The 25,708-nt window shown below is 42.2% G+C and overlaps 4 protein-coding genes and 1 non-coding gene across 7 annotated transcripts; 4 read left to right on the top strand and 1 right to left on the bottom strand.

Moving 5' to 3' along the window:
* Window positions 1–852: 852 nt before the first annotated feature.
* On the bottom strand, window positions 853–925 carry TRNAR-CCU (transfer RNA arginine (anticodon CCU)). The gene has a single exon. It is a non-coding gene; the product is annotated as a tRNA-Arg (tRNA).
* A 1,617-nt stretch (window positions 926–2,542) lies between these two features.
* Window positions 2,543–5,158, top strand: LOC135678079 (transcription factor bHLH18-like). Of its 2 annotated transcripts, XM_065190430.1 has the most exons (5): window positions 2,543–2,736; window positions 3,213–3,269; window positions 3,420–3,866; window positions 4,356–4,745; window positions 4,865–5,158. In XM_065190430.1, exons 2-5 carry the CDS (start codon window positions 3,234–3,236, stop codon window positions 4,928–4,930), a joined length of 939 nt encoding a protein of 312 aa, XP_065046502.1. In that variant the 5' UTR covers window positions 2,543–2,736; window positions 3,213–3,233; the 3' UTR covers window positions 4,931–5,158. The 2 variants fall into 2 exon arrangements, with proteins under 2 accessions (XP_065046502.1, XP_065046501.1); XM_065190429.1 differs by lacking the exon at window positions 2,543–2,736 and having other exon boundaries at window positions 3,217–3,866.
* A 2,874-nt stretch (window positions 5,159–8,032) lies between these two features.
* LOC103990980 (leucine-rich repeat receptor-like serine/threonine-protein kinase BAM1) lies at window positions 8,033–11,844 on the top strand. The gene is made up of 2 exons (XM_009410306.3): window positions 8,033–10,778; window positions 11,258–11,844. Exons 1-2 carry the CDS (start codon window positions 8,177–8,179, stop codon window positions 11,704–11,706), a joined length of 3,051 nt encoding a protein of 1,016 aa, XP_009408581.2. The 5' UTR covers window positions 8,033–8,176; the 3' UTR covers window positions 11,707–11,844.
* Window positions 11,845–16,715: 4,871 nt separating this feature from the next.
* LOC135678078 (uncharacterized) lies at window positions 16,716–18,906 on the top strand. Its single transcript, XM_065190428.1, has 2 exons — window positions 16,716–17,578; window positions 17,841–18,906. Exons 1-2 carry the CDS (start codon window positions 16,893–16,895, stop codon window positions 18,550–18,552), a joined length of 1,398 nt encoding a protein of 465 aa, XP_065046500.1. The 5' UTR covers window positions 16,716–16,892; the 3' UTR covers window positions 18,553–18,906.
* A 789-nt stretch (window positions 18,907–19,695) lies between these two features.
* LOC135678077 (uncharacterized) lies at window positions 19,696–21,975 on the top strand. Of its 2 annotated transcripts, none has more exons than XM_065190426.1 (2): window positions 19,696–19,857; window positions 20,387–21,975. In XM_065190426.1, exon 2 carries the CDS (start codon window positions 20,494–20,496, stop codon window positions 21,769–21,771), a length of 1,278 nt encoding a protein of 425 aa, XP_065046498.1. In that variant the 5' UTR covers window positions 19,696–19,857; window positions 20,387–20,493; the 3' UTR covers window positions 21,772–21,975. The 2 variants fall into 2 exon arrangements, with proteins under 2 accessions (XP_065046498.1, XP_065046499.1); XM_065190427.1 differs by having other exon boundaries at window positions 19,696–19,862.
* The last annotated feature ends 3,733 nt before the right edge of the window (window positions 21,976–25,708 follow it).

Here is a 25,708-nt window from a genome sequence, read left to right as displayed (position 1 = left end):
AACAAGAAGAAGAGAAACCAAAGAGCAGAACAAGGAGAAAAAGCCAACAGCCTCGCAAGAGTAGTTGAACCCATCCACTCTTCTCTTCGTCTCTCAGTCATCTACTGATATCCTTTAATCTCCTTGGAATAATCTCTGTGCCTCTGATGCTTCTCCTGCTCTCACTCATCTCGTAGTCACAGTTGTGTTTGTGTGATCAAAACTCGTGCAACATGATTCTGAGATATGTGTGTGTATGCGGTTTACTGAGATCATGCAGTTGGTGAGAGAGTCCGTTGCCTGTCCTTGTTCCCCGACAAGTCAACGACACAATAGATAGAGTGGATGATGATGGTCAACCATCCTCACATTCTTATTCTTGTAATGTTATAGACCAATCCTGCATGAAATTACGTATGTAACATAAGACTTCAAAATTTGACAGAGGCAGAAAGAAAAGAACAATTGCATCTTTTTCGCCTACTGCAACCGTAGATGATCGATCTACTGATCGTTCGGATGGTCCCAACCCACATTAAATGTCCCACCAACAGAGCAGGCATGTGTGTGATGATAAGATCGAGTTCATAAAGTGGATGGTGGTTGAGTATATGCCCACAACAACGCAATGCATGCAAAAAAAAATATTAATAGAAAGTAGTATTTTCTTCTTCAATTGATCTAAGAACTGCTGGTCCAAAGATCCAATCAATAAGTTTGGAGAGCTGAACAGATTTGATCTATTGCAATTGCTCTATCGTTTCTTCTACTGTCGTTTTGCTGAAAGCTGACTGCTACTGAAGCATTCAATTCAATAGTAAAGGATTATATTAAGCAATTCGAAAAAGAGCTCATATAAACAACTGTAAAAACCGCGCCAGGTAGGGGTCGAACCTACGACTTTCTGCTTAGGAAACAGACGCTCTATCCACTGAGCTACAGGCGCTTTCGTTGAATATTGGCATATTTAAAAGATATTTAAATGTTGATATATATCATATAATTATATTATGTGCTCGGGAGAGAAGAAAAAAAAAAAAAGGTGGGAGAAAAAAGAAATCGAGTACATGTTGACTTAGGAATTAGGAAAGAAAAATAAAACCTCTGAGTTGATGATAATTGCCAACCATCGTAAGAAGATACGAGATCGAGTATGATGATGTTGACCACGATGACGAATCGAAAAATATTCTCGAGTTGCTCAAGCTCTCATAACCTCAATCGTAGAGGCAATAGGAGTTGAATGTGGGTCATGATCAGATATTATTATCAACATTCATTTTCTTCCTCTTTCACTAATTAACACATGCTAGCTAAAGAATTAAATTTAAAGAGTTCCTTTTTGTGTTTATCTGAATCATAGGGATTCCTATAGCTTGAGGACAAGAATAGAGGTACAAAGTTACTCCGATTTTTCTTCAAATTTTAAGCTCCAAAAAATTAGAGAGAAAAAAGACAAAACAAAAAACACAGATTCAAATTATAGACAATAAATGACCCTAACAGGTTAGATGTGGATTAGCCTACTGCTGATGATTGTTCATTAGTTTTCTTGGCACTGTTGCCGCTCTGTTAATCATCATCCATAGAAAGATATTGACAGGATCTTATGTTGGCTGGTATCGTAGCTAAGTGTCTTTCTCCTTCTCTAGCTACTCCCACTTTCATTGGTCCATGGATCCCTCTGCTAATGGCCTGCGGGCAATCTTCTCTGATACCGTGACAAGTAATCTATAATGATCCGATGACCATATGAATTCTTAGTTTTAAATATCAATGCAATCTGTCCTTGTTGGTGGAAGGCACGTAAGAAGCATAAAATGAGTTACTAAGCTATGGATTAGTTTTCAAAGGTTTGTGTGCGATGTGGATTAAATAAGAGATCTGCCACGGATTACACTGGTGATCTGTCTTAATCAGTAAGTATGATTCTTTTAATGAAATCACTGATAATGAAATCTCAGATAAAGGAGTTATATCAACTGATGCAACACTGGCCTTTGAAATGTCTTGTAGCTTCCATCATCGTCTTCTTCTTCTTCTTCTTCTTCTTCTGATTTTATATACCCTGTGTACTCGTTTCATCACTTGAAATGGATTCATGACTGTGTTTGGCTGCCAGTTTCTCTCGCATGCTGTTGTAATTTCATGAAGGTGGATAAGAATGTTCAGTACTCCGAGAAAGTGGGAAACGGGTAATCACTAAGACACCGCAAGATACTCTTTCTAGATCTCACATCAATCTGCTCAAAAACAATTCACAGAAGCCATTTCATCTGTTCATATGTCCACATATAATTGAGGGGTGCTGCTTGGGCCCACTGCTGCAATCACTTCTATTCGGTCTCTCTCACTACCACCAGACATGATTATTATAGACATGAATAAGATACTAAAAGATCTCCTCGACTATGATATTGTGAAGATATTCTCATATGCTTTTCCTTTTGTTTGACCACATTTTCTGAATGCCTTTTGTTGTGGCTCTCTTTCTTATCAAAACAAATCTTTTCTGTTAGATTATGTCATATAGTTTTGTAATTGTAGGCATTATTTTCCTTGATCAAGCTTGTAGAAGACTTGTCCCAATATAACATGTGGGAAAACATGAAATCAAGAGGACCAGGGAGAGTTCACACAAAGGAGACGACTCTCCGGGAACTCGAGGGATGATAGAGCAGTTCTGCTTTCAACTAGGAGAGAAGAAGTTGATGCCGAACATGAGTCTTCTTCTTCTTCCTTGATGTTTTTAGCTAGGTAAGTGTTCTTTGATATCTTCAGCGAGTACTTGTCTAAATAGGAAGTGCATGCATGAAAGCTGAGTGCCTTGTGATATTCTTTAATTTTCTTGTATATATGGAACGAAGTATGAACTCGTCCTCGCTAAGAAGCATGCTGGAAGTTTTGATACGAATCAAGAGCTCTCCTGTGTGTGCTCAGAAGCTCGTCTTCTGAGCTATTTGATCCAAATCTCTTTTCCTTTTCCTTTCCTGTTTGGGTGTAATAAATAATATAAACAGGCTGTTCTGTTCCGAGTCTCCTTGGTCCTTGAATTCCACTGCTTCATGTTCGATCAGGACAACATGTTATTCCATGAACTGGATTCCACGATGTTTCTTGGTGGTTTATGTCGGGATTTCCACTGCTTCATGTTCGATCGAGACAACATGTTATTCCGTGAACTGGATTCCACAATATTTCTTAGTGGTTTATGCCAGGATCTCTTTGTTCAGGGAAGTGGATCATAGAAGGACATGGAGGCACCCTGGAACGACTGGTTTGCACAAAGTGTAAGTGTACGCCATGCATCAAAGCTGCTTGGAACTACATGAGCTTTTAGGGTTTAATCTCGGAAACAAAAGATGTCAGACTCTTCCACAGACCTTGTTCTTCGAGAGAAACATCTTTGTGGTAGTTTTCTATCCATGCCTAATCTGCAGGGAATCGATGAGTCTAACCTTCTCCACCGGTGGGAAATAACATCAACCCATGAAGACACACCACCGGTTGCACCGGCGCCCGGGAGAGGCTTCCGGCAGTCCCTCTCTTCCGAGAGCCAAACCTCTCGTCCGGTTCCGGCAGGCCTCGTTGCGGGATCAAGACTGACTACTCGAGGGATCATCAGCTGGAATTTCCTGGCCAACGAAGACATGGATCCCGATGCCTCATTCCCAGCACCTCTTCTACATGTTCCCGGGGTATCTACGAAGCCAAAGGAAGAGATGAGGGTTCCGGCTTCTGGTGGCAAGCATGAAGCTGTTCTTCACCGGGGAGCGACGACTGTCAACGCTCAAGCTCAAGAGCACATCATCGCCGAGAGAAACCGGCGGGAGAAGCTCAACCAGAAGTTCATTGCACTTTCGGCGATAATCCCTGGGCTTAAAAAGGTAGCTTCGGTTGCTTGGTATGGGAGACATGTCTCTCTTCCTTACGGCTTGTTAGAAATCAGATATTGACGACTTGGAGTCAATTCAATTCAAAAACTTGATTATAAGTCAAACATTAATCTTTAGTAATATTAGACTATTCTCTCTGTCCATCACTTTTTTATCTCATGAATATTTTCCACGGTTTTAGCGGTATTAACATTGGTAGGAAACAGACCAATCAAAGACTGGACACAAATATATGGTTTCTGAACACTCTCAGAATCCTGAGAAGACTTGGAGAAATATATGTTTTCGTTCTGTTTTCTGATGCGAGATTACATGAAATAATAGGATGACAAACGTATGATTATGTTACACGGTGATAGATAGATAGATAGAGAGAGAGAGAGAGAGAGAGAGAGAGAGAGAGAGATGGATGGGAATTATGGATGAGAAATTGCATATAACTTGCCTCGATTTGTATGCATATATATATCAATTTGCTAGGCGGACAAGGCTTCTGTTCTTGGAGATGCAGTGCGATACGTGAAAGAACTGGAGGCAAGGGTGAAGACCCTGGAAGACCAGAACGTGAAGAGGACTGTGGAATCCGTGGTCCTCGTCAAGAAGTCCCAGCCCTCTGCTGCTGATGCTGATGCTGATGATGATGGTTCCTCCTCCGATGAGAACTTTGATGCACAACCATCACAGAAGCCTTTTCCTGAGATCGAAGCCAAGGTTTCCGGGAAGACGGTGCTGATGAGAATTCACTGCGAGAACCGCAAAGGGGTTATCGTGAAGATCCTATCCGAGATCGAGAGCATCAATCTCACCATAATCAATACCAATGTCATGCCATTTCTTGGCTCCTCTATCAACGTAACAGTGATAGCACAGGTAAGACCTTACTTTCCTGGTTTTCTCATGTATATGAGCTTGTGAACTCATGTTCGATCTAATATCGCTGACCTCAATGTGAAAGAGAATGAATGCAATTTTCTGTTCTTCTTGCACAGATAGAAGAGGAATTCTCAATGACGGTGAAGGATCTTGTGAGGAAGCTGGGATCTGCTTTGAGCTAGCTTGTTCATGCGTGAAGAAACTAATGGGCTTATTATATAGACAATATTGTATCTCAGCAGTTTGTAATGATGCTCTCCCTTTACACTATCCCTATCCATGGGTGGCTTTGTATATATATATATATATATATATATAACATGAAGAGCTTTAGGCCATCCCTCATCCTTTCTCCCATTTAGCAAAAGATGACTTTTGTAAGATTCTTCCACGAGAACTTTGCTGTCTCTACTGGTTGTGTATGGCAAATGGTAGTGTTTGGTGCCTGATTTGATGGAATCCAAACCTGTAGGAATTTGTATGTTTGCGGATCACATTTTCTATTCCTTTCTGTCAGCTTTCTTCTTCTTCTTCAGACATCTCGTCTCTAATCATAAATTTGATCAGTTTTAGTTGTGCAATTTTTTATAGTAAGAGATAATAATTTTATCCCAGTTTACTCAAAAACAAAAAAAATCTCTAATAATTGGGTTTTATTATTAGAGATTTTTATCCCAGTTTACTTAAAATATAAACCCCATCTGGTTTATATTTTACGAAGGTGTCATGAACTTTTTTAGTTTTGTTTAACTCAGTGCAATACCCTTGTATATTCGTTCGGAAAAGGTCAGTTTCTCTGAAACCTTTTATAATATCTTAAGAACTTACAAAAGATAAGACAGGTTAGAGAAATCATTTAACTCGGGATAGTAGATATTTTAGCAAATATTTGATAGATAATGTAAATTACAAACATAAACTTTGTAAGTTCTGAATTATCACGTTAATAAAGGTCCAAAGTGATCTACCACAACAAAAATTCTCCACAAGTGCTCACATAAATACTGTCGTAGAATAAGATAGTAAACCAACCCTAGACATTATCCAAAAGTCTCATGCAATCATATGTCATTTGGGTAGCTCATGAATGTTATGTTGGTTGACACCCGACACTACTTTGTGGCACTAAAAAATCTCTCAAATGGTTGCCAAGATGGCCTATTTTTGGGCAGTTTTATCTCTACGCAATGATCGTATATAATATATTTACAAGACTATGACGGTCACAAAATCTAACCAAAACAGGATTACCAAGCATACTACAAGTTCTCTACATATTGTGCAAGGAATGAGCAAAACTGAAAGACACAAATATACATAAACATTACGTCGAATACTCTTTGTACATATTTATCTATGACATTCACCCCCACTTATTCTTTCAACATCTTAGTCGAAGCCTTTACGGATGCTATATCTTCTCACCTTTGTTAAATATTTAATCTTCTACTCCAGTTGCAATATGCTTCTTAGCTCTCAATTGCTCTCCAGTTGCAATATGCTTCTTAGCTCTCAATTGCTCTCCGTCGTAATAGTTGAATAGTCAAACTTTGATTCACCAATGCTACTTTAACTCACCAATAACTTTGAATCTAGTGTGGGGTCGATCAAGTTGTGTTGATCTTTGTTGGTTTTTACAAATCCCTTACGAAGAAAAAGACCATCGTTGTATGTCAATCTCTCAAATGTCTTGCGCTGCTTGAACTGAGTGGATACCCATTAGAGTTTAATATGCATCATCTCATAGACTTTGAAGTTTTGAGATCTTTTTTATGAAAAATTTGCTAATCGATTTCTCTTTTACTTAATTGTCTACTTCAAGTAGGTTTGTATTACTTCTACTTTTGATTGATATTAAGTTAGAAAATAAAATAGATAATCTACTCTCGGTAGAATCAATAACCATTTGTAAGGATGTAACAACTATTATTTTCTACTAAGTTTCTTCGAAAAGTTTTTGAACATGTTTAAAACTTCTCCATTGGATAAATAAGAGAACCGAGGAATGCTCAATTTCATTCATTCTCTTAAGGGTTGAGAAAGCAAATGTTACTTGACTTCGCCCGCCTCCTCGAGGGTTTTACTTCATACATCAAGTTGATTATTAGTCTTTGCTTACTCTTTGCTCATATTTATGAAGTACTCGAAGTGTTTGTACTCATTGCATTGAATTAGATACTACAATTCAGCTCATTTTTGCCATTAAACTTCTAGAATACAAGAAGTTTTACTTGAAGAAAGCAAAATTTCACCTCAACCTTGAGCAACTATTTGATAGTTTTGGTCACATATGGGATTATACAATCTTCTATATCATTTTCGTCACAACTCCTATAAGTAGAAAAGGAATAGCACCACATATTTCTTACAATGTTCCTTGGTTAAGCACTCCTGCATCAACCTAAAGTTTCTCATTTTTCACTATCTTAATGAGAAGCTCATCGACATCAGTTTTGCAAAGTTCCTTGGTCTCTACCATTCAACTTTATCTCGATGCTTGGAATTTGTCTCTATGCTCTCCACCTCTTCAACTCCTTTCATGACTATGTGCCACCCATCTATGAGAGCAAGAGATCAATGACTCCATGAAAGTTTCACATCTATAATATCATGGTACCGCTATCTCCATGACCATACTATTCACCGTCTCGTATTTCTTCGTGATCGATAGATTTACCTTTGTGGTATTATAGTATTCCTCTAAATCCACCGTCCTCCTTCCTCCTTATCGTATACTCTTTCATATTTTTTTTTTCTCCTCCCTCGTCAATTTAGATGATGGGCAAGGCACGATGAATAGCAAAAGTAATGAGATGATGAGAACAATGTGACATGGAATATTTTTTTTAGGGAATGTTGGGGTATTTGTTAAATTGAAAGACATTATTTGATAAAAATAAAAATGAGGATACCTTTTGAGAAAAATTAAAAAATATTTTTATAAAAATATAATATACTATATATATATATATATATATATAGTCATTTGAGGAAGATCGATGATTCAAGATCTAATTTGATAAATTTACTTGTTAAAGCTTAGGATTTGAATTTTTATTTCATAATTTTTTTATCTGAAAATATTAATGATATAATAAATTTATTTATTAAAGATCGAGGATTTAAAATTCTGTCTGGCTGATTTTTTTTAATATAAATAGTTAAAAATTTGGACTTTTCTTTTAGAAAAATAGACGTTTCATAAATGAAATCGGCTGGCATCGACAGTACTATGCGTCGATTTTGATATTTCAAACTCAACGCATGTGTGTGTGTAAATGTGAAGGTTGGTGGTGTACGACCGCATCGTCTCTTCTCTCTCTCTCGAAGACACAGTGAGTGTTCGAGTGTGAGAGGAGGAAGAAGAGCCAAATTAGTTCACGCGCCACTCAGAGAGTGAGCTGTAGTAGTTTCACGACCACACAGTGATGCTATTACTGCTCTCCCACCTCCTCTTCGTCTTCCTCTTCCGCCCATCCGCGGCGGGGGCGGCCGCCAGCGCCGTCTACGCCGAGGAGCACCATGCCCTACTCTCCATCAAGTCCCAACTCTCCGACCCCGGCGCCGCCCTCACCGCCTGGGACCCCGCCACCGACCACTGCGCCTGGCCCGGCGTCACCTGCGACCGCGCCGCCGTCGTGGAGCTCGACCTCTCCGGGCGCAACCTCTCCGGTCCCCTCTCCCCCGCCTTCGGCAGCCTCCGCTCCCTCCTCCGCCTCTCGGCCGCCGAAAACTCCCTCTCCGGCCCCATCCCCCCGGCTCTGGCCCTCCTCACCGTCCTCCGCCACCTCAACCTCTCCAACAACCTCTTCGATGGCTCCTTCCCCCCCGCCCTCGCCGGCCTCGCTGATCTCCGTGTCCTCGACCTCTACAACAACAATCTCACCGGGCCCCTCCCCCGCGAGGTGGCGGCGCTTCACCAGCTCCGCCACCTTCACCTCGGTGGCAACTTCTTCTCCGGCTCCATCCCCTCGGAGTACGGCCGCTGGCAGTTCCTCGAGTACCTCGCCGTCTCCGGCAACGAGCTCGGCGGACCGATCCCGCCGGAGATCGGCAACCTCTCCTCGCTCCGTGAGTTGTACATCGGCTACTACAACAGCTACGAGGGCGGTCTTCCGCCGGAGATCGGCAACCTGTCCACCCTGCTGCGCCTGGACGTCGCCAACTGCGGCCTCTCCGGCCGCATCCCGCCCGAGATCGGAAACCTCCGGATCCTCGACTCCCTCTTCCTCCAGGTGAACGGCCTCGTCGGCGAGATCCCGCTGGAGCTCGGCCGCCTCAGGAGCCTCAAGTCGATGGACCTCTCTAACAATGCCCTCACCGGAGAGATCCCGCCGAGCTTTGCTGACCTCGGAAACCTCACCCTTCTCAACCTCTTCCGCAACAAGCTCTTCGGCGCCATCCCGGAGTTCGTCGGCGATCTCCCCGAGCTCGAGGTGCTCCAGCTATGGGAGAACAACTTCACCGGGAGTGTCCCTCGCCGGCTCGGCAAGAACGGCCGCCTTCAGTCCCTAGACCTTTCGTCGAACAAGCTCACCGGATCGCTCCCCCCGGATCTCTGCTACGGCAACAAGCTCCAAACTTTGATCGCGCTGGGGAACTTCCTCTTCGGCCCGATACCGGAGTCCCTTGGCCGCTGCAAATCCTTGAGCCGCATCAGAATGGCGGAGAACTACCTCAACGGAAGCATTCCGAGAGGCCTCTTTAGCTTGCCCAATCTGTCTCAGGTTGAGCTCCAGGACAATCTCCTCACCGGCGGCTTCCCGGATACTGGGCGTTCCCCAATATCTCCAAATCTTGGGCAGATTTGTCTGTCCAACAACCGGCTCACCGGCCCTCTGCCGCCGTCCATCGCCAACTTTTTCGGCCTTCAGAAGCTGCTGCTGAACCAGAACTCGTTCACCGGCGGTATCCCACCGGAGGTCGGGAGGTTGCAGCAGCTCTCGAAGCTGGACTTCAGTGGCAACCGGTTTGCCGGCCCAATCACTCCCGAGATCAGCAAGTGCAAGCTGCTGACTTTTGTCGATCTTAGCAGGAACGAACTGTCTGGCGACATTCCCGAAGAGATTGCGGCGATGCGCATCTTGAATTACCTCAATCTGTCGAGGAATCATCTCGAGGGCCAAATCCCGGCGGCCATCTCCACAATGCAGAGCCTGACGCAGGTGGACTTCTCTTACAACAACCTCTCCGGCGTCGTCCCAGGCACCGGCCAGTTTAGCTACTTCAACGCCACTTCCTTCGTCGGCAACCCGGACCTCTGTGGCGCTTATCTCGGGCTATGCCGACCTGGCATCTCCAATGCAGGACATTCGGCTGGCGCCAAAGGCTCCCTCTCAGCCTCCTCCAAGCTTCTGCTTGTCATTGGCCTTCTTCTCTGTTCTGCTGCTTTTGCCATCGCCGCCCTCTTCAAGGCCCGGTCTTTGAAGAAAGCGAGCGAGGCTCGTGCGTGGAAGCTCACCGCGTTCCAGCGGCTTGAATTCACTTGCGATGATGTGTTGAACTGTTTGAAGGAGGAAAACATCATAGGCAAAGGAGGGGCTGGGATAGTTTACAAGGGTGTCATGCCAAATGGTGAACAGGTTGCGGTGAAGAGGCTCCCTGTGATGAGTCGAGGAGGATTGTCGCACGACCACGGGTTCAATGCGGAGATACAGACTCTGGGGAGGATCCGCCACCGGAACATTGTAAGGCTGCTGGGCTTTTGCTCGAACCACGAGACCAATTTCCTGGTCTATGAGTACATGCCTAATGGGAGCCTTGGGGAGGTTCTCCATGGGAAGAAGGGTGGGCATTTGCATTGGGACACAAGGTATAAGATTGCGGTGGAGGCAGCCAAGGGTCTCTGCTACCTCCATCATGATTGCTCGCCATTGATCCTCCACCGGGATGTCAAGTCCAACAATATTCTCTTGGATTCCAACTTTGAAGCTCATGTGGCTGATTTTGGACTGGCCAGGTTCTTGCAGGACTCGGGCACCTCCGAATGCATGTCTGCTATTGCCGGTTCTTATGGTTACATAGCTCCAGGTGATCTTCCTTTCTCTGATCTAATGATCAATAGATTGCTTTTATATTTTTTTTTATCCAGCTAAGATTTCTTTTCCTGGTAAAATTTATTGAGATATATAATTGACAACAGATGAACTTGTTTGTGGCTTTCCAATCTTTCCTACAGTAGTTTTCTGGTTAAAGCTTTGTCATGCTTCAAACTCTCTGCCTCATAAGACTACTTCTACAGAGTTCACGGAACCGCTTAGATATTAAACATAAGGAATAACTTGCTATGAATTCTCTTTTCTACCACCTTTTCCTGTCGTAGTTCCTTCTATTGTGCTACTTGGCCTCCGTTGTCTTAGTAGAACGGAGTTGGCATCCGAGAAATGAGTTGCTGACAATGAGATATTTCAGCTCAATTTGCAGTCTCCTACATCTACGTTATTGGTTTCTCGTCCTCTATTTGATTGAAGAAATGGTAATTATTCTTTATGTCACACTTTGGCACACAGAGTATGCTTACACCCTTAAGGTGGATGAGAAGAGCGATGTTTACAGCTTCGGAGTGGTGCTTCTGGAACTGGTAACGGGGAGGAAGCCCGTTGGTGAATTTGGCGATGGGGTTGACATTGTTCAATGGGTTAGAGAGGTGACAGGCTTGAAGAAGGGAGAGGTGACCAAGATCTTGGACCCGAGGCTTCCGACGGTTCCCCTCCACGAGGTGATGCATGTGTTTTGTGTCGCAATGCTCTGCGTGGAGGAGCAGAGCGTCGAGCGGCCTACGATGAGGGAAGTTGTTCAAATCCTAACGGAGCTCCCAAAACCACCACCAAAGCAGGGAGGAGACACTCCCACTCCCAGAGGTGATGTGTCGGCGCCGCGATGTATCATCCACGAAACTAGAGAGCAGCAACAGCAACCAGCTTCAGATTCACTCCCATCAGATCTCCTTAGCATGTAATGCACCAGAAGTTTGAGGTTTGCTTCACGAGTCTCGTTTCCTTGGCTTTCAATTGCTTGATCTGTAGCTATAAGAAAGGTTATTTAGGTTGTTGCAATGCATGTACAGCTGAATTGGTGAGTTATTTTGCCTTCTATATGATCCAATCTTGTCGTGTTACTTTCCTGCTTGCCGCTCACTGTCTGAACTCCACCAGTGAAACTTGAATGAGGTAGTCAGCAAAGGAGAGAGTGCAGTGCCTCTCAACTCCCTTGATTTAAAAGTTCAGTTACTGGAGAGAGAAGAGATTCCCCGGACATGAAATTTTGAATTAAATGTGCTCGAGTCCTCTTCTCTGCAGGGCCATAAAAGCAATCCAGTGGAACCAAAGATACCATCATCGGCTCGCCTGTTGCTATCTGATTTGACAGGCTGAAACAAGGACAGCGAAACCCTTGTACTGGCTGTCTGGTTGATGCCAAAATGCTTGGTCATGTTTTCCAGGTTTGGATTGGGATCCTCCTCCTCTGTTCTGAGCTCAATCTCAAGGATTAGGTGCTGCCCTCTTATAGCTGACCCGAAATGGATGATGGAGATTCACTGAGACATAGAAACCAAACAATCTCTCATAATTGTAACTTAATTTCTGTGTCCTACAAATTTGGCAGGGAAGATCCATTACATGCCAACCCAAATAATTGGGATATGCAGCTTGTTTTTGTTGAAAAGAAATAAAAGTTTGATTTCAGAAGGTTTCGGACAGGAGAGTTGCCTGCAAAAGTGAATTGACCTCTGTTGAGCCTTGTCATCGCTATAGAATTATATTATAGTAAGTGTCCATAGTTTGGCAGCAATCACAACTCAGATACTTGTGGACATTGGATTCTTCCTGCATCTACCGGACAGTAAATAAAACTCTTTATTTTGACCATGATGATGTGCAGGAGGCAGCAGCTGCTGCCTCCCATGAGAGCAGTAATCAGTGGGTAGATTTGATTTCTCCATAGTCACAGCAGACAGCAGCTTTGCGTTACTGACTCATGGAGCGGTAGCAAGTTCCTGTCAGCCTGTGTTCATCATCAGAAAAGAAAGCCCACCACCACTTCATCATCTCTTCTCTCGTGTCCACAAGTGAGACACGATCTGTGGAGCCGTGCACCGGCTGGAGAGGCCATCGTTTCTGCCCCAGGGTTGACCGACGACCTCCACGCATGCAAGTGTCACCCACACCTGTTGTCAAAACAATGCAGGTTAATGATCACACCCTGATGAACCAGTGTTTCAACTCCGCGGCAATGGATTCCATTGATGCCGGTATGAGGTTTATACTGTCTTGACTTCACCGTCCATATGGATTGGCTCTGATACTCGATTTATAGTTGAATGTAAATGAGAAACAAACTTTTACTCCGAGTCTACAGCTTTGGCCAGGCACCGCAATGATGATGATGATGAGCTGCGACTGCGACCCCTCGAGATCCCCGGTTTGATCCAACCCCATGCACATGCCACAACGGAGGTGCTGTCAATGGCAACAGGACACAGGCCATGTGAAGTGTCCTCTTCCTTGTCTCACTGTCAGACTACTTTGGTGACTCACACTGTTCCCATTGACTTTCTTCCTGCCAAATTAATAAATGCCTGTAGTAGAGAGACATCTCAACTTTCTTTTTTCTTTTTTTTTTCAAAGAAAACAATTGGACTTCACTCGATATCATAAAATAAAATATACTGATTGATAAATTATCCATTTATCCATTGAGCAAATTGCATAATAATCTCGTTGAACACATGGACAAAACAAGTTAAATGGTACCTCCAAATGTCCATTCATCTACATAATAATCTCTTTAGGGTCAAAAATAATTTTAATATCCATATTAATTTATTACCATGTTATAAGGAATCATCACATACAATAATATATATATATATATATATATATATACATATATATATATATATACATATATATATATATATATATACATATATATATATATATATATACATATATATATATATATATATATATATATATATATATAATGCAAGGCTAGTCGTTTGATCTCCCACGTGTCTCAAACGATTGTTGATGAGATCCATATCAAGAAAATAAATTTTTGTTAATGATAAAACATATTTCGGACTCCAACGATATCATAACCCGTGTCGCATCACACTCCTACCAAATTAGCACGAGGGAGTACTTTCCCATGTCAAGTCGAGGTCCGTACCAAAAGCACCCCTCGGCAAGTCCAGTCCCGAAAAGCTCAGGACGGCATTGTATAGCGCCGTTCCAAACGACGATCGTACGAAGGTACCGTCTCGCCACTCGGGGATCGATCTTTGTGTTAAATCGACGTACAACCGATCCTCGTGCGGTAGTATAAAAGCCCCTGATCAGTATCTAGCCATGGGAGCAAAAAAAAGGCAACTACTAACTTAATCTTCCAGGGGCCAAAGTTGGAAACCCCCCGATGAGGGTCTTCTATGCAGGAGCTTGACCACCTCCAGAAGACGGTGTTAGCTCGGTCCTGACCGAGAGATGCCTTCCCCTAGATGACATCAGCATCCCGACATCCTAATATAGTCGGTTTTGGCACTTCCTCTTTCTCGATCGTGAACTTCCAACATCGATCCGTGGACCAAGCGGCTCATCGATCAAGACGTATCAATTCATCAACAGTTAACTTTGGTTAATTTAGACTAAGTTGGTTGGTAAAATGGTAATAACCTCGAACTATGTGCAATTGGTTGACTTAATTTATTAATTAGATGTATTTAATTGATTAAGAAATTAGAGTTAATTTGGTGTCGGAAAGCCAATTGATATGGGGTTGATGCCACTCGAAGGATTGCCAACCCCTCGTAGATAAATCATTGATAACTTAATTACTTTATGATTCTCAGATTTAACGCATAATCCCATGATCTCATTTATAGTTAGACGAAGTAAGTAGTTATATTTGGGACATTTAATCATGACCTCGAGTATGACGATCCAAAACTATAATATAAAATACTCCGAGTATATTCTCTATGAACATATTTGTGTTTATACATATTAGACACTCGGATGAATTCTCTGTATCTAAATTAACTTAAGCAGGTTTTGTTGAGTAAGCCTCTAACGCAATCTTATAGAATATCTAACTCGAACTCATTTTCACTAGTTGATGGACATCGATTAGCTCCGATTCAACATCCAGAGTATGAATTAATACTGAAACCTCAAAAATGATCATCGAATCAACCCCCACAAAAAGAAATCAAAATTTTATAAGGTACTAATCCCTTATGGATCATTTATTATATTGAATCAAAAGAGGCCCAAATCGATCCATTTCCTGCCCGATTGACGGCACCTACCAATCAGGCTCAATTATAACAACAAAATGAAATGCATGAGTTGATCTATTTTGTTTCATTACGCTTGTTGCTTAAAGATAATGGTCTGAGAAGATTAGCGTACCCTAATACCTACCCTTATAAATTATTAATAAAATATTTTCATAAATTTTTTATCTAAAAAATAATTTTTTTTTTTTTGCATAAAAGTATTAAGAAAATATTTGGGCAATGTATCTAGAAAAATCTCCACTAATTGATTTTCAAATACATCAATCTTTTAGATTTTTTTTATCAAATTGAAACAGTAAACTGGATTTGATCTTCTCGTGTTCTTTCTTCTTTTATCGTCATCCTTTATCTTTTATTATTATTATTATTATTATTATTATTATTATTATTATTACATATTCTCATATATTATTCTTTCATCATTGTTCATCTACCCTTCTTCTACTCGTCTTTGTGTTGACGCAAATCAGTTCATCGATACGAATTGATTTAATTTAAGAAAAATTTGAGATTTAATGAAAGTTTTTTGTCCAAAAATATTGACCGACTCATTATGGACTGACCACCACCGAAAAAAGAAAGCAAAAAGATAATAATAATAATAAACCCACTTGGTTTGTAACTGAGAATGTGTGTACGTATACCGACATATTATTATTATATGGAAACAGTTTAGATTATTATACTGAAATACCATAAATAGTAGTAATAAGCTCGACTGTTTGTATAAGTATGGCACTGTTACTATTTACATTAAAGAAGACAGTAATCGGTAGTTATAAAGGAGGAGGAGTTATCGACTATACCGATCAACGGAGTTCAATCATGGACTTGCGACGCTTTATGATTCGTGCTCAGCGTCATTTGTTGTCGATGTACGGGGCCGTACGCGAAAAAGCGCATCCGCATCCGCATCGAATGCGCATGTGCCCGGCCACCCGTGGGTCCCATCGTGCCTTGTTCCCACGCGGATCGAATCGGGTAGGCTCCATTTGGCCCCGCCACCCGAATCCGCTACGTTCTACACCGCACGACTAACCCAATCGGAGCCTCCTCGACCCGCGCCGATGACCCGATCCGACTCGCTCGCAGATCCAATCTGCAAGGCGGGTCCACTCTCAGCAGGATTCGAATTCATGTGGGGGCCCACGACACTTGTGCTGGCTCCTGGGGAACCCTGACCGAGCTGAGACAGCAGATCGGAGCCCGGGCGCGGGTCGCTGAGGGTGAGAGACGTGTCGTTGTTAAAGCTGTTGTTAAGGTCTAAATCAAGGTGGCGGGGATGAGAACTACTACTCCAATTAGTACACAAGCGGCGTGAGGGGGGAGGCCACGACGGCGTCGACTTCGGATTCCAAATTGTCTCAGTTCCGAGGACAACCTGTCCACAGCTGTCCTCCAATTTTTTTTTTTTTTTTTTAAATAAAAAAATCTAGTTATTCTCCACCCAAGTGTCCATCGCACCATCTATCGCCAAAAAATAATAATAATAATAATAACTCTTTTAACAAGTGAGAAGGTAATTTTTTTTTCTTTTTCTGAAAAAGGTATTAACATTAATAATAATAATAATAATTTTTTTCTTTTCAATTATCCTATTTTTATGATAAAAATCAGTTCTTTTTGTTGCCCAGTACCGTACTATCTGCCATGGAAACCATTTCGCCAGCCTGTCGTCTGTTCTTTCTCTCACACCTTGCCTTTTAAGCTTTCCTGCTTCCGAGTCCATCCCCCCTCATCACCGCCACCCCTCCTCTCCCCCTCCTCTTTAACCTCGTCTTTCCACTCCCATACACGACGACATTACCGAGAGGAGGATCAAGATCGGGTTGGATTAGTGTCAGATGGATCCGTGCCCGTTCGTTCGGGTCGTCGTCGGTAACCTGGCGTTGAAGGTAGCTGTGGCAGCGCCGCCCGCCGGGGCCGGCGTCCACCCTTCCGCCGCCCCTTGCTTCGCCAAGATCCGCCTCGACAAGTTTCCCAGCCAGACCCTCGCCGTCCCCCTCGTCCCCCACGACGAACCCCACGCCAACCCCACCTCGGATGCCTCCGTCGCCGCCCGGTTCCACCTTTCCAAGGACGACCTTGCCCGGATCGCGGGCAAGCCGTCCTTCTTCGCCTCCCATGGCGGCTGCGCCAGGCTTAAGGTTTCCGTTTACACCGGCAGGAGGGGCCGCACATGTGGGGTGATCTCTGGGCGGCTCCTGGGTAAGGTCTCGATGCCGCTGGACCTGAAGGGGGCCTTGGCGGAGAGCGGAGCGGGCAAGCCTGTGGCGTTCCATAGCGGATGGGTCTCCCTTGGCAAGAATAAATTCAGGCTTGCGAAAGGCACCTCTTCCTCGCCATCGTCCTCGGAGGCGCACTTGTATCTGACGGTGAAGGCAGAGCAGGATCCTCGGTTCGTGTTCGAGTTCGACGGTGAACCGGAGTGCAGCCCTCAGGTGTTCCAGGTGCAGGGCAATATGAGACAGCCAGTATTCACTTGCAAGTTCAGCTGCCGCATTGCCGGCGACGGCAAATTGAGCACTAGGTTTGTCCTCAGCCCCCTTCTATTCTTACCCCCTTGACTTTTTCCCAGTGTTTCTTCGTCAGCGCTGGAATTTAGTTCTATTCTTGGTGCATTACCATTTGGAGGATAAGTAGCATTTGATCTGTTATATTCTTCCTATCCTTGATGATTTTGAACCAAATCTTTGTAATTTTAGGAGAAAGATGGGTATTCGTTCGATTGATGGAACGTATTCCATATGATCGGAGAACAAAAAATTGAGCTTTTTTTTTGTCTGTTGCAGATCGGTGCTTTCGGAGCCAGGGAACTCGAGGAGTTGGCTTACATCGTTCGGATCGGAGCGGGAGCGGCCGGTGAAAGAGCGGAAGGGGTGGTCGGTGACGGTCCATGATCTCTCCGGATCGCCGGTGGCCCTTGCCTCCATGGTGACCCCCTTCGTCCCCTCCTCTGGTACCGACCGGGTGAGCCGCTCCAATCCCGGTGCATGGCTGGTGCTCCGGCCCGGGGAAGGCACATGGAAGCCGTGGGGGCGCCTCGAGGCCTGGCGCGAGCGCGGCGGCGCCGGCTCCGGTGATGGCCTCGGTTACCGTTTCGAACTCCTCCCCGACGCCGCCATGGGTGCCGGCGTCACCATCGCCGAGTCCACCCTCAGCGCAGCCAAGGGCGGCCAGTTTACCATCGACCTAATCGAAGTATCCGGCACCCCCGTCAGCCGGTCGGTCTCGCCGGGGTGCAGCCCCAGGGTTGGCGGCGACTTGGGCTACGCGCTGTGGCCCTGCTCGAGCTACCGCGGGTTCGTGATGTCCTCGACGGTTTCCGGCGAGAGGCGGAGCGGACGCCCGACGGTGGAGGTAGGCGTGCAGCACGTGGGATGCAGCGAGGACGCCGCCGCCTTCGTGGCGCTCGGTGCCGCCGTCGACCTGAGCATGGACGCCTGCCGCCTCTTCTCCCACAATCTCCGGAAGGAGCTGAGCGCGCCAGACTCGTCGCGTTGACAGGTCCCCAACATAGCCATCATCTCCTTATTTCTTCCTCTCTTTGTACAAGCGGGAAGTGTTTCCCAAGCACTTGTGTTTTGTTTCTCATCTTCTGGTGCGGCTCTGCTTACATTTATTGAGTCTTCTAGATGTGTTTTTTTAATGCTAGAAGTCTAGTAGTACATCAGAGAGAGAGAGAGAGAGAGAGAGAGAGAGAGAGAGTGAGAGTGAGAGTGAGAGAGAGAGTAACCTGCAGCCTGCGCTACGATCTTGTGTTACCTGTTGTGATGTCCCTTTGCGTGAATGCTGTGGAAAAGCAAGATCAAACGAGTATAAAACTGAAGTGCTCCTGCATTTGAGCTCCTTTGTTTGCTTGCTGTCTCTTGATGTTGATGATGAAGTCTTACCTCTAATGTTTTCTCTGGTTTATGATGCGATGTGGGTAACTATGATTTCATACACTAGTTGTATACATTGGGTGGGATGATCCTTTTCTTGCAGAAACTAAAGCAAACTTGTGTGATGGTGATGACAGAGTAGTGAAGTGGTGAGACGAGTCTTGTGTGTTTTCTTTTTCTTCTTCTCTTGCCTGTGCTGAAGTGGTGCAATGCTTTATGCTGTGGAATTAGGGGTACGCAATCCATATAATAGAGTCTCTCTCTGCTTTGGTAACAGAGCTTGACAAAATGTTTGGCTGATGGTCTCCACTTTTAACCCAATCCACTTGGATCACCTCATCATCCATTTATATTTCTTCAAGTGCCAATTCACCCAACTCATGTTGTGAGTGGCAATGTCACCTACGCATGATCTGGTCTAAAGCCAACAGCGAGTCCGGACGCAAAATTCTTATAATTTTTAATCAATATTAATTGATAATGAGACATAATTTAATTTTTTTTTTTTTTATATATTCTTAAAATAAAATTTATTATTTTTAAATTTTGATCTTTATACATGATTTTTTTTTTACTCTCATATCAGATTTATTAATTTGTATTTTGTATTAAAATAATATGCATCAGATTTTCTTTTCCATATACAAAATCTAGAAACTTCCTATATTATAACCGGAAGCTGAAACAGGGTCCCATGTGGACCCCCACTCTTCTTTATAAGTAGCGATCGGGTCTGATTCGATGGCAATGTGTTTGAACGCGGAATAGTTTTAGTCCGACGATGTCTTCTCTCCCTCTCTCTGTCTCCGTGTGTGCTGATAGAAGACTGCCCTCCTTCCTCCCTCCTCCGCCCTTCACCATGCCTCTCTCGCTCCCTGCATCCGCGAAGCAACCACAGTAAGGGAAAAGGAGCATCCCCCTCCAGGTAAGGTAGCTTCCAATCTCATCTGCTTCTCAGATTTTACTGCAGCCTTGATCGAGATGCTTCCTCTGTTGATTTGTTCCTCTTTGTTCGCACATCATTCTTGGTAGCTTCTTCTTGGAATTTTGGGAGAGCAAATTTGTTTTTGCAGACGGAAAAGAAGCCTTTCCCCCCTCCTCTTCTTAATGTATGAAACTATGTTTGGGATTGGATTTTGAGGTGGTGGATGCTCGTGAAAGAGGGATGGGCTTCTACTTATTTTCCCTTCTGTTGTTCTTTTGTCTCCTGGAATCTTGGTTTATTTTCCCTTTAATTTGCCTTTTGAAGTGAACCACAGGTCATTCTCTGAGTGATTAGGGTATTCCTTTTGTAAGCGAAATAAAGGAGTAATTTTTCTTGCTCTTGTTAGGGGTTTTCCAAAATTACCCGCATCATGTTCACGGAGACGTCGATTTTTTATGCTCATCTATATTAATCAGCTCGAGACGCTGCAGAAATATTGACCTAGTTGATTTTTATTTTCTTGATACAGTGGGGTGTCCTCAGGTACTATAGTATATATATCTCTTTGTGGTTTGGGCAATCCTGAAATTGGACAACCTGTACGATTTCAAGGAGCTGTCTTTGGAGATAGTCATCATGATGAGGCAGGCATCTAGTAGGAACCAGAGGAACAAAGGGTTAAGATTGACAAATGTTCTTCAGATTTGCCTCTTGGCTGCTGTCTGCTTCTGGTTGCTTTATCAGCTTAAGCATTCTTATGACAAGAAAAAGGCACTGGATGAACAGAATCCGAGGATTTTGAACAATGTAGAGGACAGCCAGCCGGGTTTTATAGACCTTGGTAGGAAGGACCTCCCTCGCGACAAGATGATGATCTCTGGGGATAAGATCCATAACAAGGAAGAAGAAAATGATGAAATTGAAGAGGATGAAGATCGGGATGCTCAACGAGTGGAGGATGAAGAAGCAAAAGGGGTTGGAGATGATGGGATCGATGAGGAAGATAATGAGCAAGTCGATGAGCAGGATGATCAAGAGAGAGGAGATGAGGAAACTGAGGATGGGGAAGATTCCATGAATGAAGAAAACAAGGAAGACCAAGTTGATGAAGCAGAGTTCCTGGATGGCCGAGAGCATGAGGAAGGTTCTTCCCAGGAGGCTCATGAAGAAAGTAATAAAAGAGATGATGCTTCCAGTGCTGTGCATCGAGAAAACCAAGTGACTGGAACAGAAGATAAAAATGACAGTGTGGACGAGGAGCAACTGAAGAATGATGAAATAGAAGTAGAGACAATACATACTACTAACAGAAAGGATGATGGTCTCAACGACCATAATAATATGAGTGTTGCTCTTGTAGTTGCCATAAGCAATGATACCATTCAGAATAATAGCCTCACCATAAATAGTGCTGCTGCTGCTGCTGAAAGAATTGTGCAAGAGCTTTCTTCTGCTGACAATCAAACAAGGCTGCAGGCCAACTCTACGATAGAAAGTGCATCTTACCATCAAGTGAAGCTTCAAACTGATTCACCAATAGACGTTGCTGACAATGCAGCTGAAGGAAAAACTCACACTCTGTTACTCGAGAATGGAACTCTTATAAGAAGCTCAAATGATGATCAAAATATAACAACTGGATTGGGAAGTCCAGAAGAGGATAACTCCAACTTGAAAAGTGTGGTGGAGGAACAACCTAAGAAGTCCAACACAAACATTGGGCAAGATAACTTGGAGGAACTCTCAACTGTTTCTCTTGCTGTCAATGAAAATGGAGATGCAGTTGAGGGAGACTCAGCTGGTTCTTCGCATAGAATGGTCATTGATGAAGAAAGGGATGCACGTATCGATTTATCGACCTTACCTGATGTCCAAATTGATGTAAAGAACATAGAAGATGAAGCTGCAGAATAATGTTTGTGTGTGAAGGCAAAAGGGTTTTTTTTTGTTGGAATGTAAAAGATATACCTTAGTAGACTGGTGTTTCTTACTAGTTTTGCTTCCTTAAATTGCTCTACATCTGCTTTGATGCAATTTTTGTTTAATGCCATACATTCCCAACACCGTGTTGTCCAGATGAGATCCAAATGTTAATGGAAGAGTATTTTTAAAAACACACTTGTGCTTCTTATTAGTAAGTATATGTTTCTGTTTTTTTGAATGGACCTGCAAATAGACTTGCGGATTTATGGATGAAGACAGCAAAACTGGTTTCCTTTTGGTCATCATTTCAAGTGGATGTGCATATTTCTTTGACAAAATAATAGCAACATATCTGCAGCTTGTTTTTTGCTTCAAAACGACCAACATCTTACTTTTTTAGCAAAAACATTTTAGCTACCAGCCCACCAATGCCCATGAAATTGAGCATCAACACAGAGAACATATCATTTACTCACATTGTTTGATGACTATTTCAGTTATATTGTCGGCTTCATATGGTAAGGGTTCCAGTAAGTATGCTGAAGCTTCATAGTTCTGCTTCTCTGTCTTTTTGTAAAAATTATAGGGTTCCTAGTAACATCCCTGTTGGATGGATCCGTTACCAACTTGTTTTGGTGCATTTATGGTGTAAATATTTTGGGTTGAAGCTATATAATGATCATCTTGACCATCACACAAATGTTCTATTGAAGGCTCTTGCCCCTGGTTTTTGCTGATTGATTTGTATGCTAATGTTGCTGATTGATTTGTAAACTGATGTTAATTATTTCACAGAAACTTTTGTGTTTATTATATGTTTCTGCTATCAAAATGCTTTTACTTCATATTTTGTTGAATTTCTAGTAGTGTCCTACCCACTAAAGAAGTCACATTGCATCTTTGTGGGTAGCCAGGACATGAAAGTGAAATCCTTATGGCTTCTAAGGCATGGTCAGAGGTCTTTGAACCTTGAAAGGTATGATGTTTTAGAGTTTAAAGCTCAATTGTTGTACTCCAGGCACATTTTTTAGTGATTTTTTTTTTCCAATCAGTCTTCTGTTGAGGAAAACTCTGATAATTGAACTTGTTTATGCTTTCAGCTCTACTTGTTTCTGCTTTAGATAAGTTTGTGATGAAATATTATTTCAATATGTATATCTCAATACTTAATTCTTGCACATACATATACATTCTGTTTTTTTCTCTATAATTACAATTCAACTATTATTTTACTTCAAAGTTTATAAGGGTCATTGGAATTCTGTTTGAAACCGCAAGTTCAGGCTTCTAATCGTGAATAAAAAATTAAAAAAAACATATTCCACTTCTTAAGCTGCTCTGAATTGTTAAATTAAGATAGATGGGGGCCATGTAGGTTAGCAAGATATGGCCTAATCGTTTATCCACCGAAAATTCTAGGACATATTTGATGTCCTATTCGGTGCTGAAACTGCTGGAAGGACAGTAAGCTAAGACAATATATTTATAGTAGAAATCAAGAATCGAGATGAAACATAAGTTCTCATCTACTAAGATTTTCACATCTCAGATTGATTTAGCTAACTTGCCAATCATTGGCTGTTTCTGCATTTAATAAAGTGTGGTATTTCAGGTGGGGTTTACATATTTGGTGCCAGCGTTCATCTAATACATGTGAGCTTTGTGATAACAAGCTTCTAATTTTTCTTTCTAAACCATATTGCACCTCCTTTTGGTTTTTGTATTTGGAGAGAAAAGGAAAAAGGGGGATGTTTGTCAGTTGGGATGATATGAAGTGATATACCTTGCATCAGTATCTGGGAAGCAGATTGTTGATGCAAATTTAGATACATCTTTTCATAATTTTGGATGAGAAGTCATTTTACAACTTGAAGGATCCTTGTGCCTGCATAAAGATAAAATTCATTGCTGTCTGATGCACTCTGTTGGTTAAAATATGTCATTTGAAATGTTTAGTTTTCCACTGCATATGATGAACAATGTGAAACTAAATGTTGCTCCTTAAGAAAAAAGAATTGAATAAATGCCAATGTTGATTCTAGATCTTGGTGATTCTTAGTCTTGATAAGAACAGAGTGCAGAAACTGAACATAAAGTCAAATTTTTAGGAGTCATGGATTGAAATAGCTAATGATGCTTTATTTATAAGCAATACCTTTCCTACAGATGCAAGTCACATTGGCTTATTATCCCAACAATAATTCAGATCCATAATCACTTTTGTGTTCAGTTTGTACCTTGTTTTATGGAATTTGGCAGGAGCACTGAATCATTCTAATTAGGCTTGTGGGCACATGCTTTCTTTTGAGTCTGTGGAGCCCTTGTTGAACTTTTAGCGTGTCTCTGCAATAGTACAGATTACATGAATATTGTGGGGTTGGATTGAGACACACAACCTGAAAGCTATGATGGGAAGCTTTATTGCTGGTTCGTTATCATATCTAGCTGACCAGCTATCTGCCACATTTGTAGTCAAAGATGAAGTGTAAGTGGAATGACATGAAAGCAATTATTTTGGCATCGTATTGCAAATTACTGTGTTAGCAGCTTTTCTTATATTGTTTCCGTCAGATTGATTTTAAATCAGTATTGCATCCTTGAAACCAAAAATGTTGGTTTTGGGCCTATGCCTGTTGTCGCATTACAGTTTTACAAGTGTTTTTCTATAATGTGCTAAAAATCTTGCACATCTTTCTTCTAGTACTGGTTATGAAGTTCATGGTAGCTGTGCTATAATTGATGAAGGTACACATGACATAGCCCACCATTTTATCTGAACATTCATTTGGAGTTTAGTTCCTTCTAAGATTCTGCTATTTTCTTATCTTTACAATAGAGTTCTCATAAAAGGTCTATGTTATGATTTTATCTAACATGTGTATATATTAATGAAAATTATAGCAGGTAATCTCTATGATGCAAAGAAGGTCTGAACACCAGCTGTAGTAGTCACATGGACCTCTCTGGAAAGTAGTAACTGGATCCTGTTTTTCTGCATTGAACTAAGACTAGCACATCCATTTTCTTCCTTTTCTTTGGTCAAAAAAATTGTGGACCTGCAAAAAGAAAATATGTCACAATATGAGGCTGGCAAATGATTGATGGCTTCAACTGATGGTCATCATAAAAATGAAGCCTGTGAAGACGTAATTTTGATGTTTACAGTTTAATGAAACTTCGATCTACTTTCTCGGACTACATTTTATTTACTCTTTGTATGTGGATCATTGTTTGAGATAATTTCTGTTTACATCAGTCTCTAAAGAAACCCATTATGTTTGTATGTAGCAGTAAGCTGTGTTTTCTGTATAATAGTCATCATTAATTAGAGTATTGGCTGTTATTGAGTTCTGTAACTATTCATCAGATGGGCTACTAATATTGTCAATGATCAAGGAGAGTATTATTGTTTGCCAAACAATATCTTTTTAGGTTTTTGGACCAGTGATCTGATCAACAATGCTAGTTTAGCGATATAAGTGAGAATTTTAGAAAAATAAATTGAATATTGACACTTGTTTGCTGGACTCGGAGAAATAAATTGTAATGATTTTAATGCGTTCACTATATTGGGTATGTTTTAACAGATCTTTAAAACTTCTGCTGCAGATTCTTGATGGTAAGGAGCTCAGAAGAGTATAAGACTGATTTCTTCAGTGATCCCAAGGGAGCCATTGGATGTGCAGGTGTCTTCTTTCTCTACCACACAACATGCGTGCATTTGCAACAGGCTCATCTAAATTTATGCTAGTGATGTACTCCACATATGAATCAGCACATGATCTCAAGCAGAAAACGGAATGTGTGAGCTGATACCAGCTTTATTTTATTTCATCCCTTTAAGGATTAAACTTTCTGACTTGCTTTATCATCGAAGTCTCTCTATTTGCAGACCCCTGTTTTTTAGCTGATTCAAGTAAGAGTTGGA

This window comes from Musa acuminata, chromosome BXJ1-7 (genome assembly GCF_036884655.1).
Source record: "Musa acuminata AAA Group cultivar baxijiao chromosome BXJ1-7, Cavendish_Baxijiao_AAA, whole genome shotgun sequence".
NCBI classification, from domain to species: Eukaryota; Viridiplantae; Streptophyta; class Magnoliopsida; order Zingiberales; family Musaceae; genus Musa; species Musa acuminata.
The sequence above is the reverse complement of the archived record's forward strand: the minus strand, read 5'-3'. Positions and strand labels throughout refer to the sequence as shown.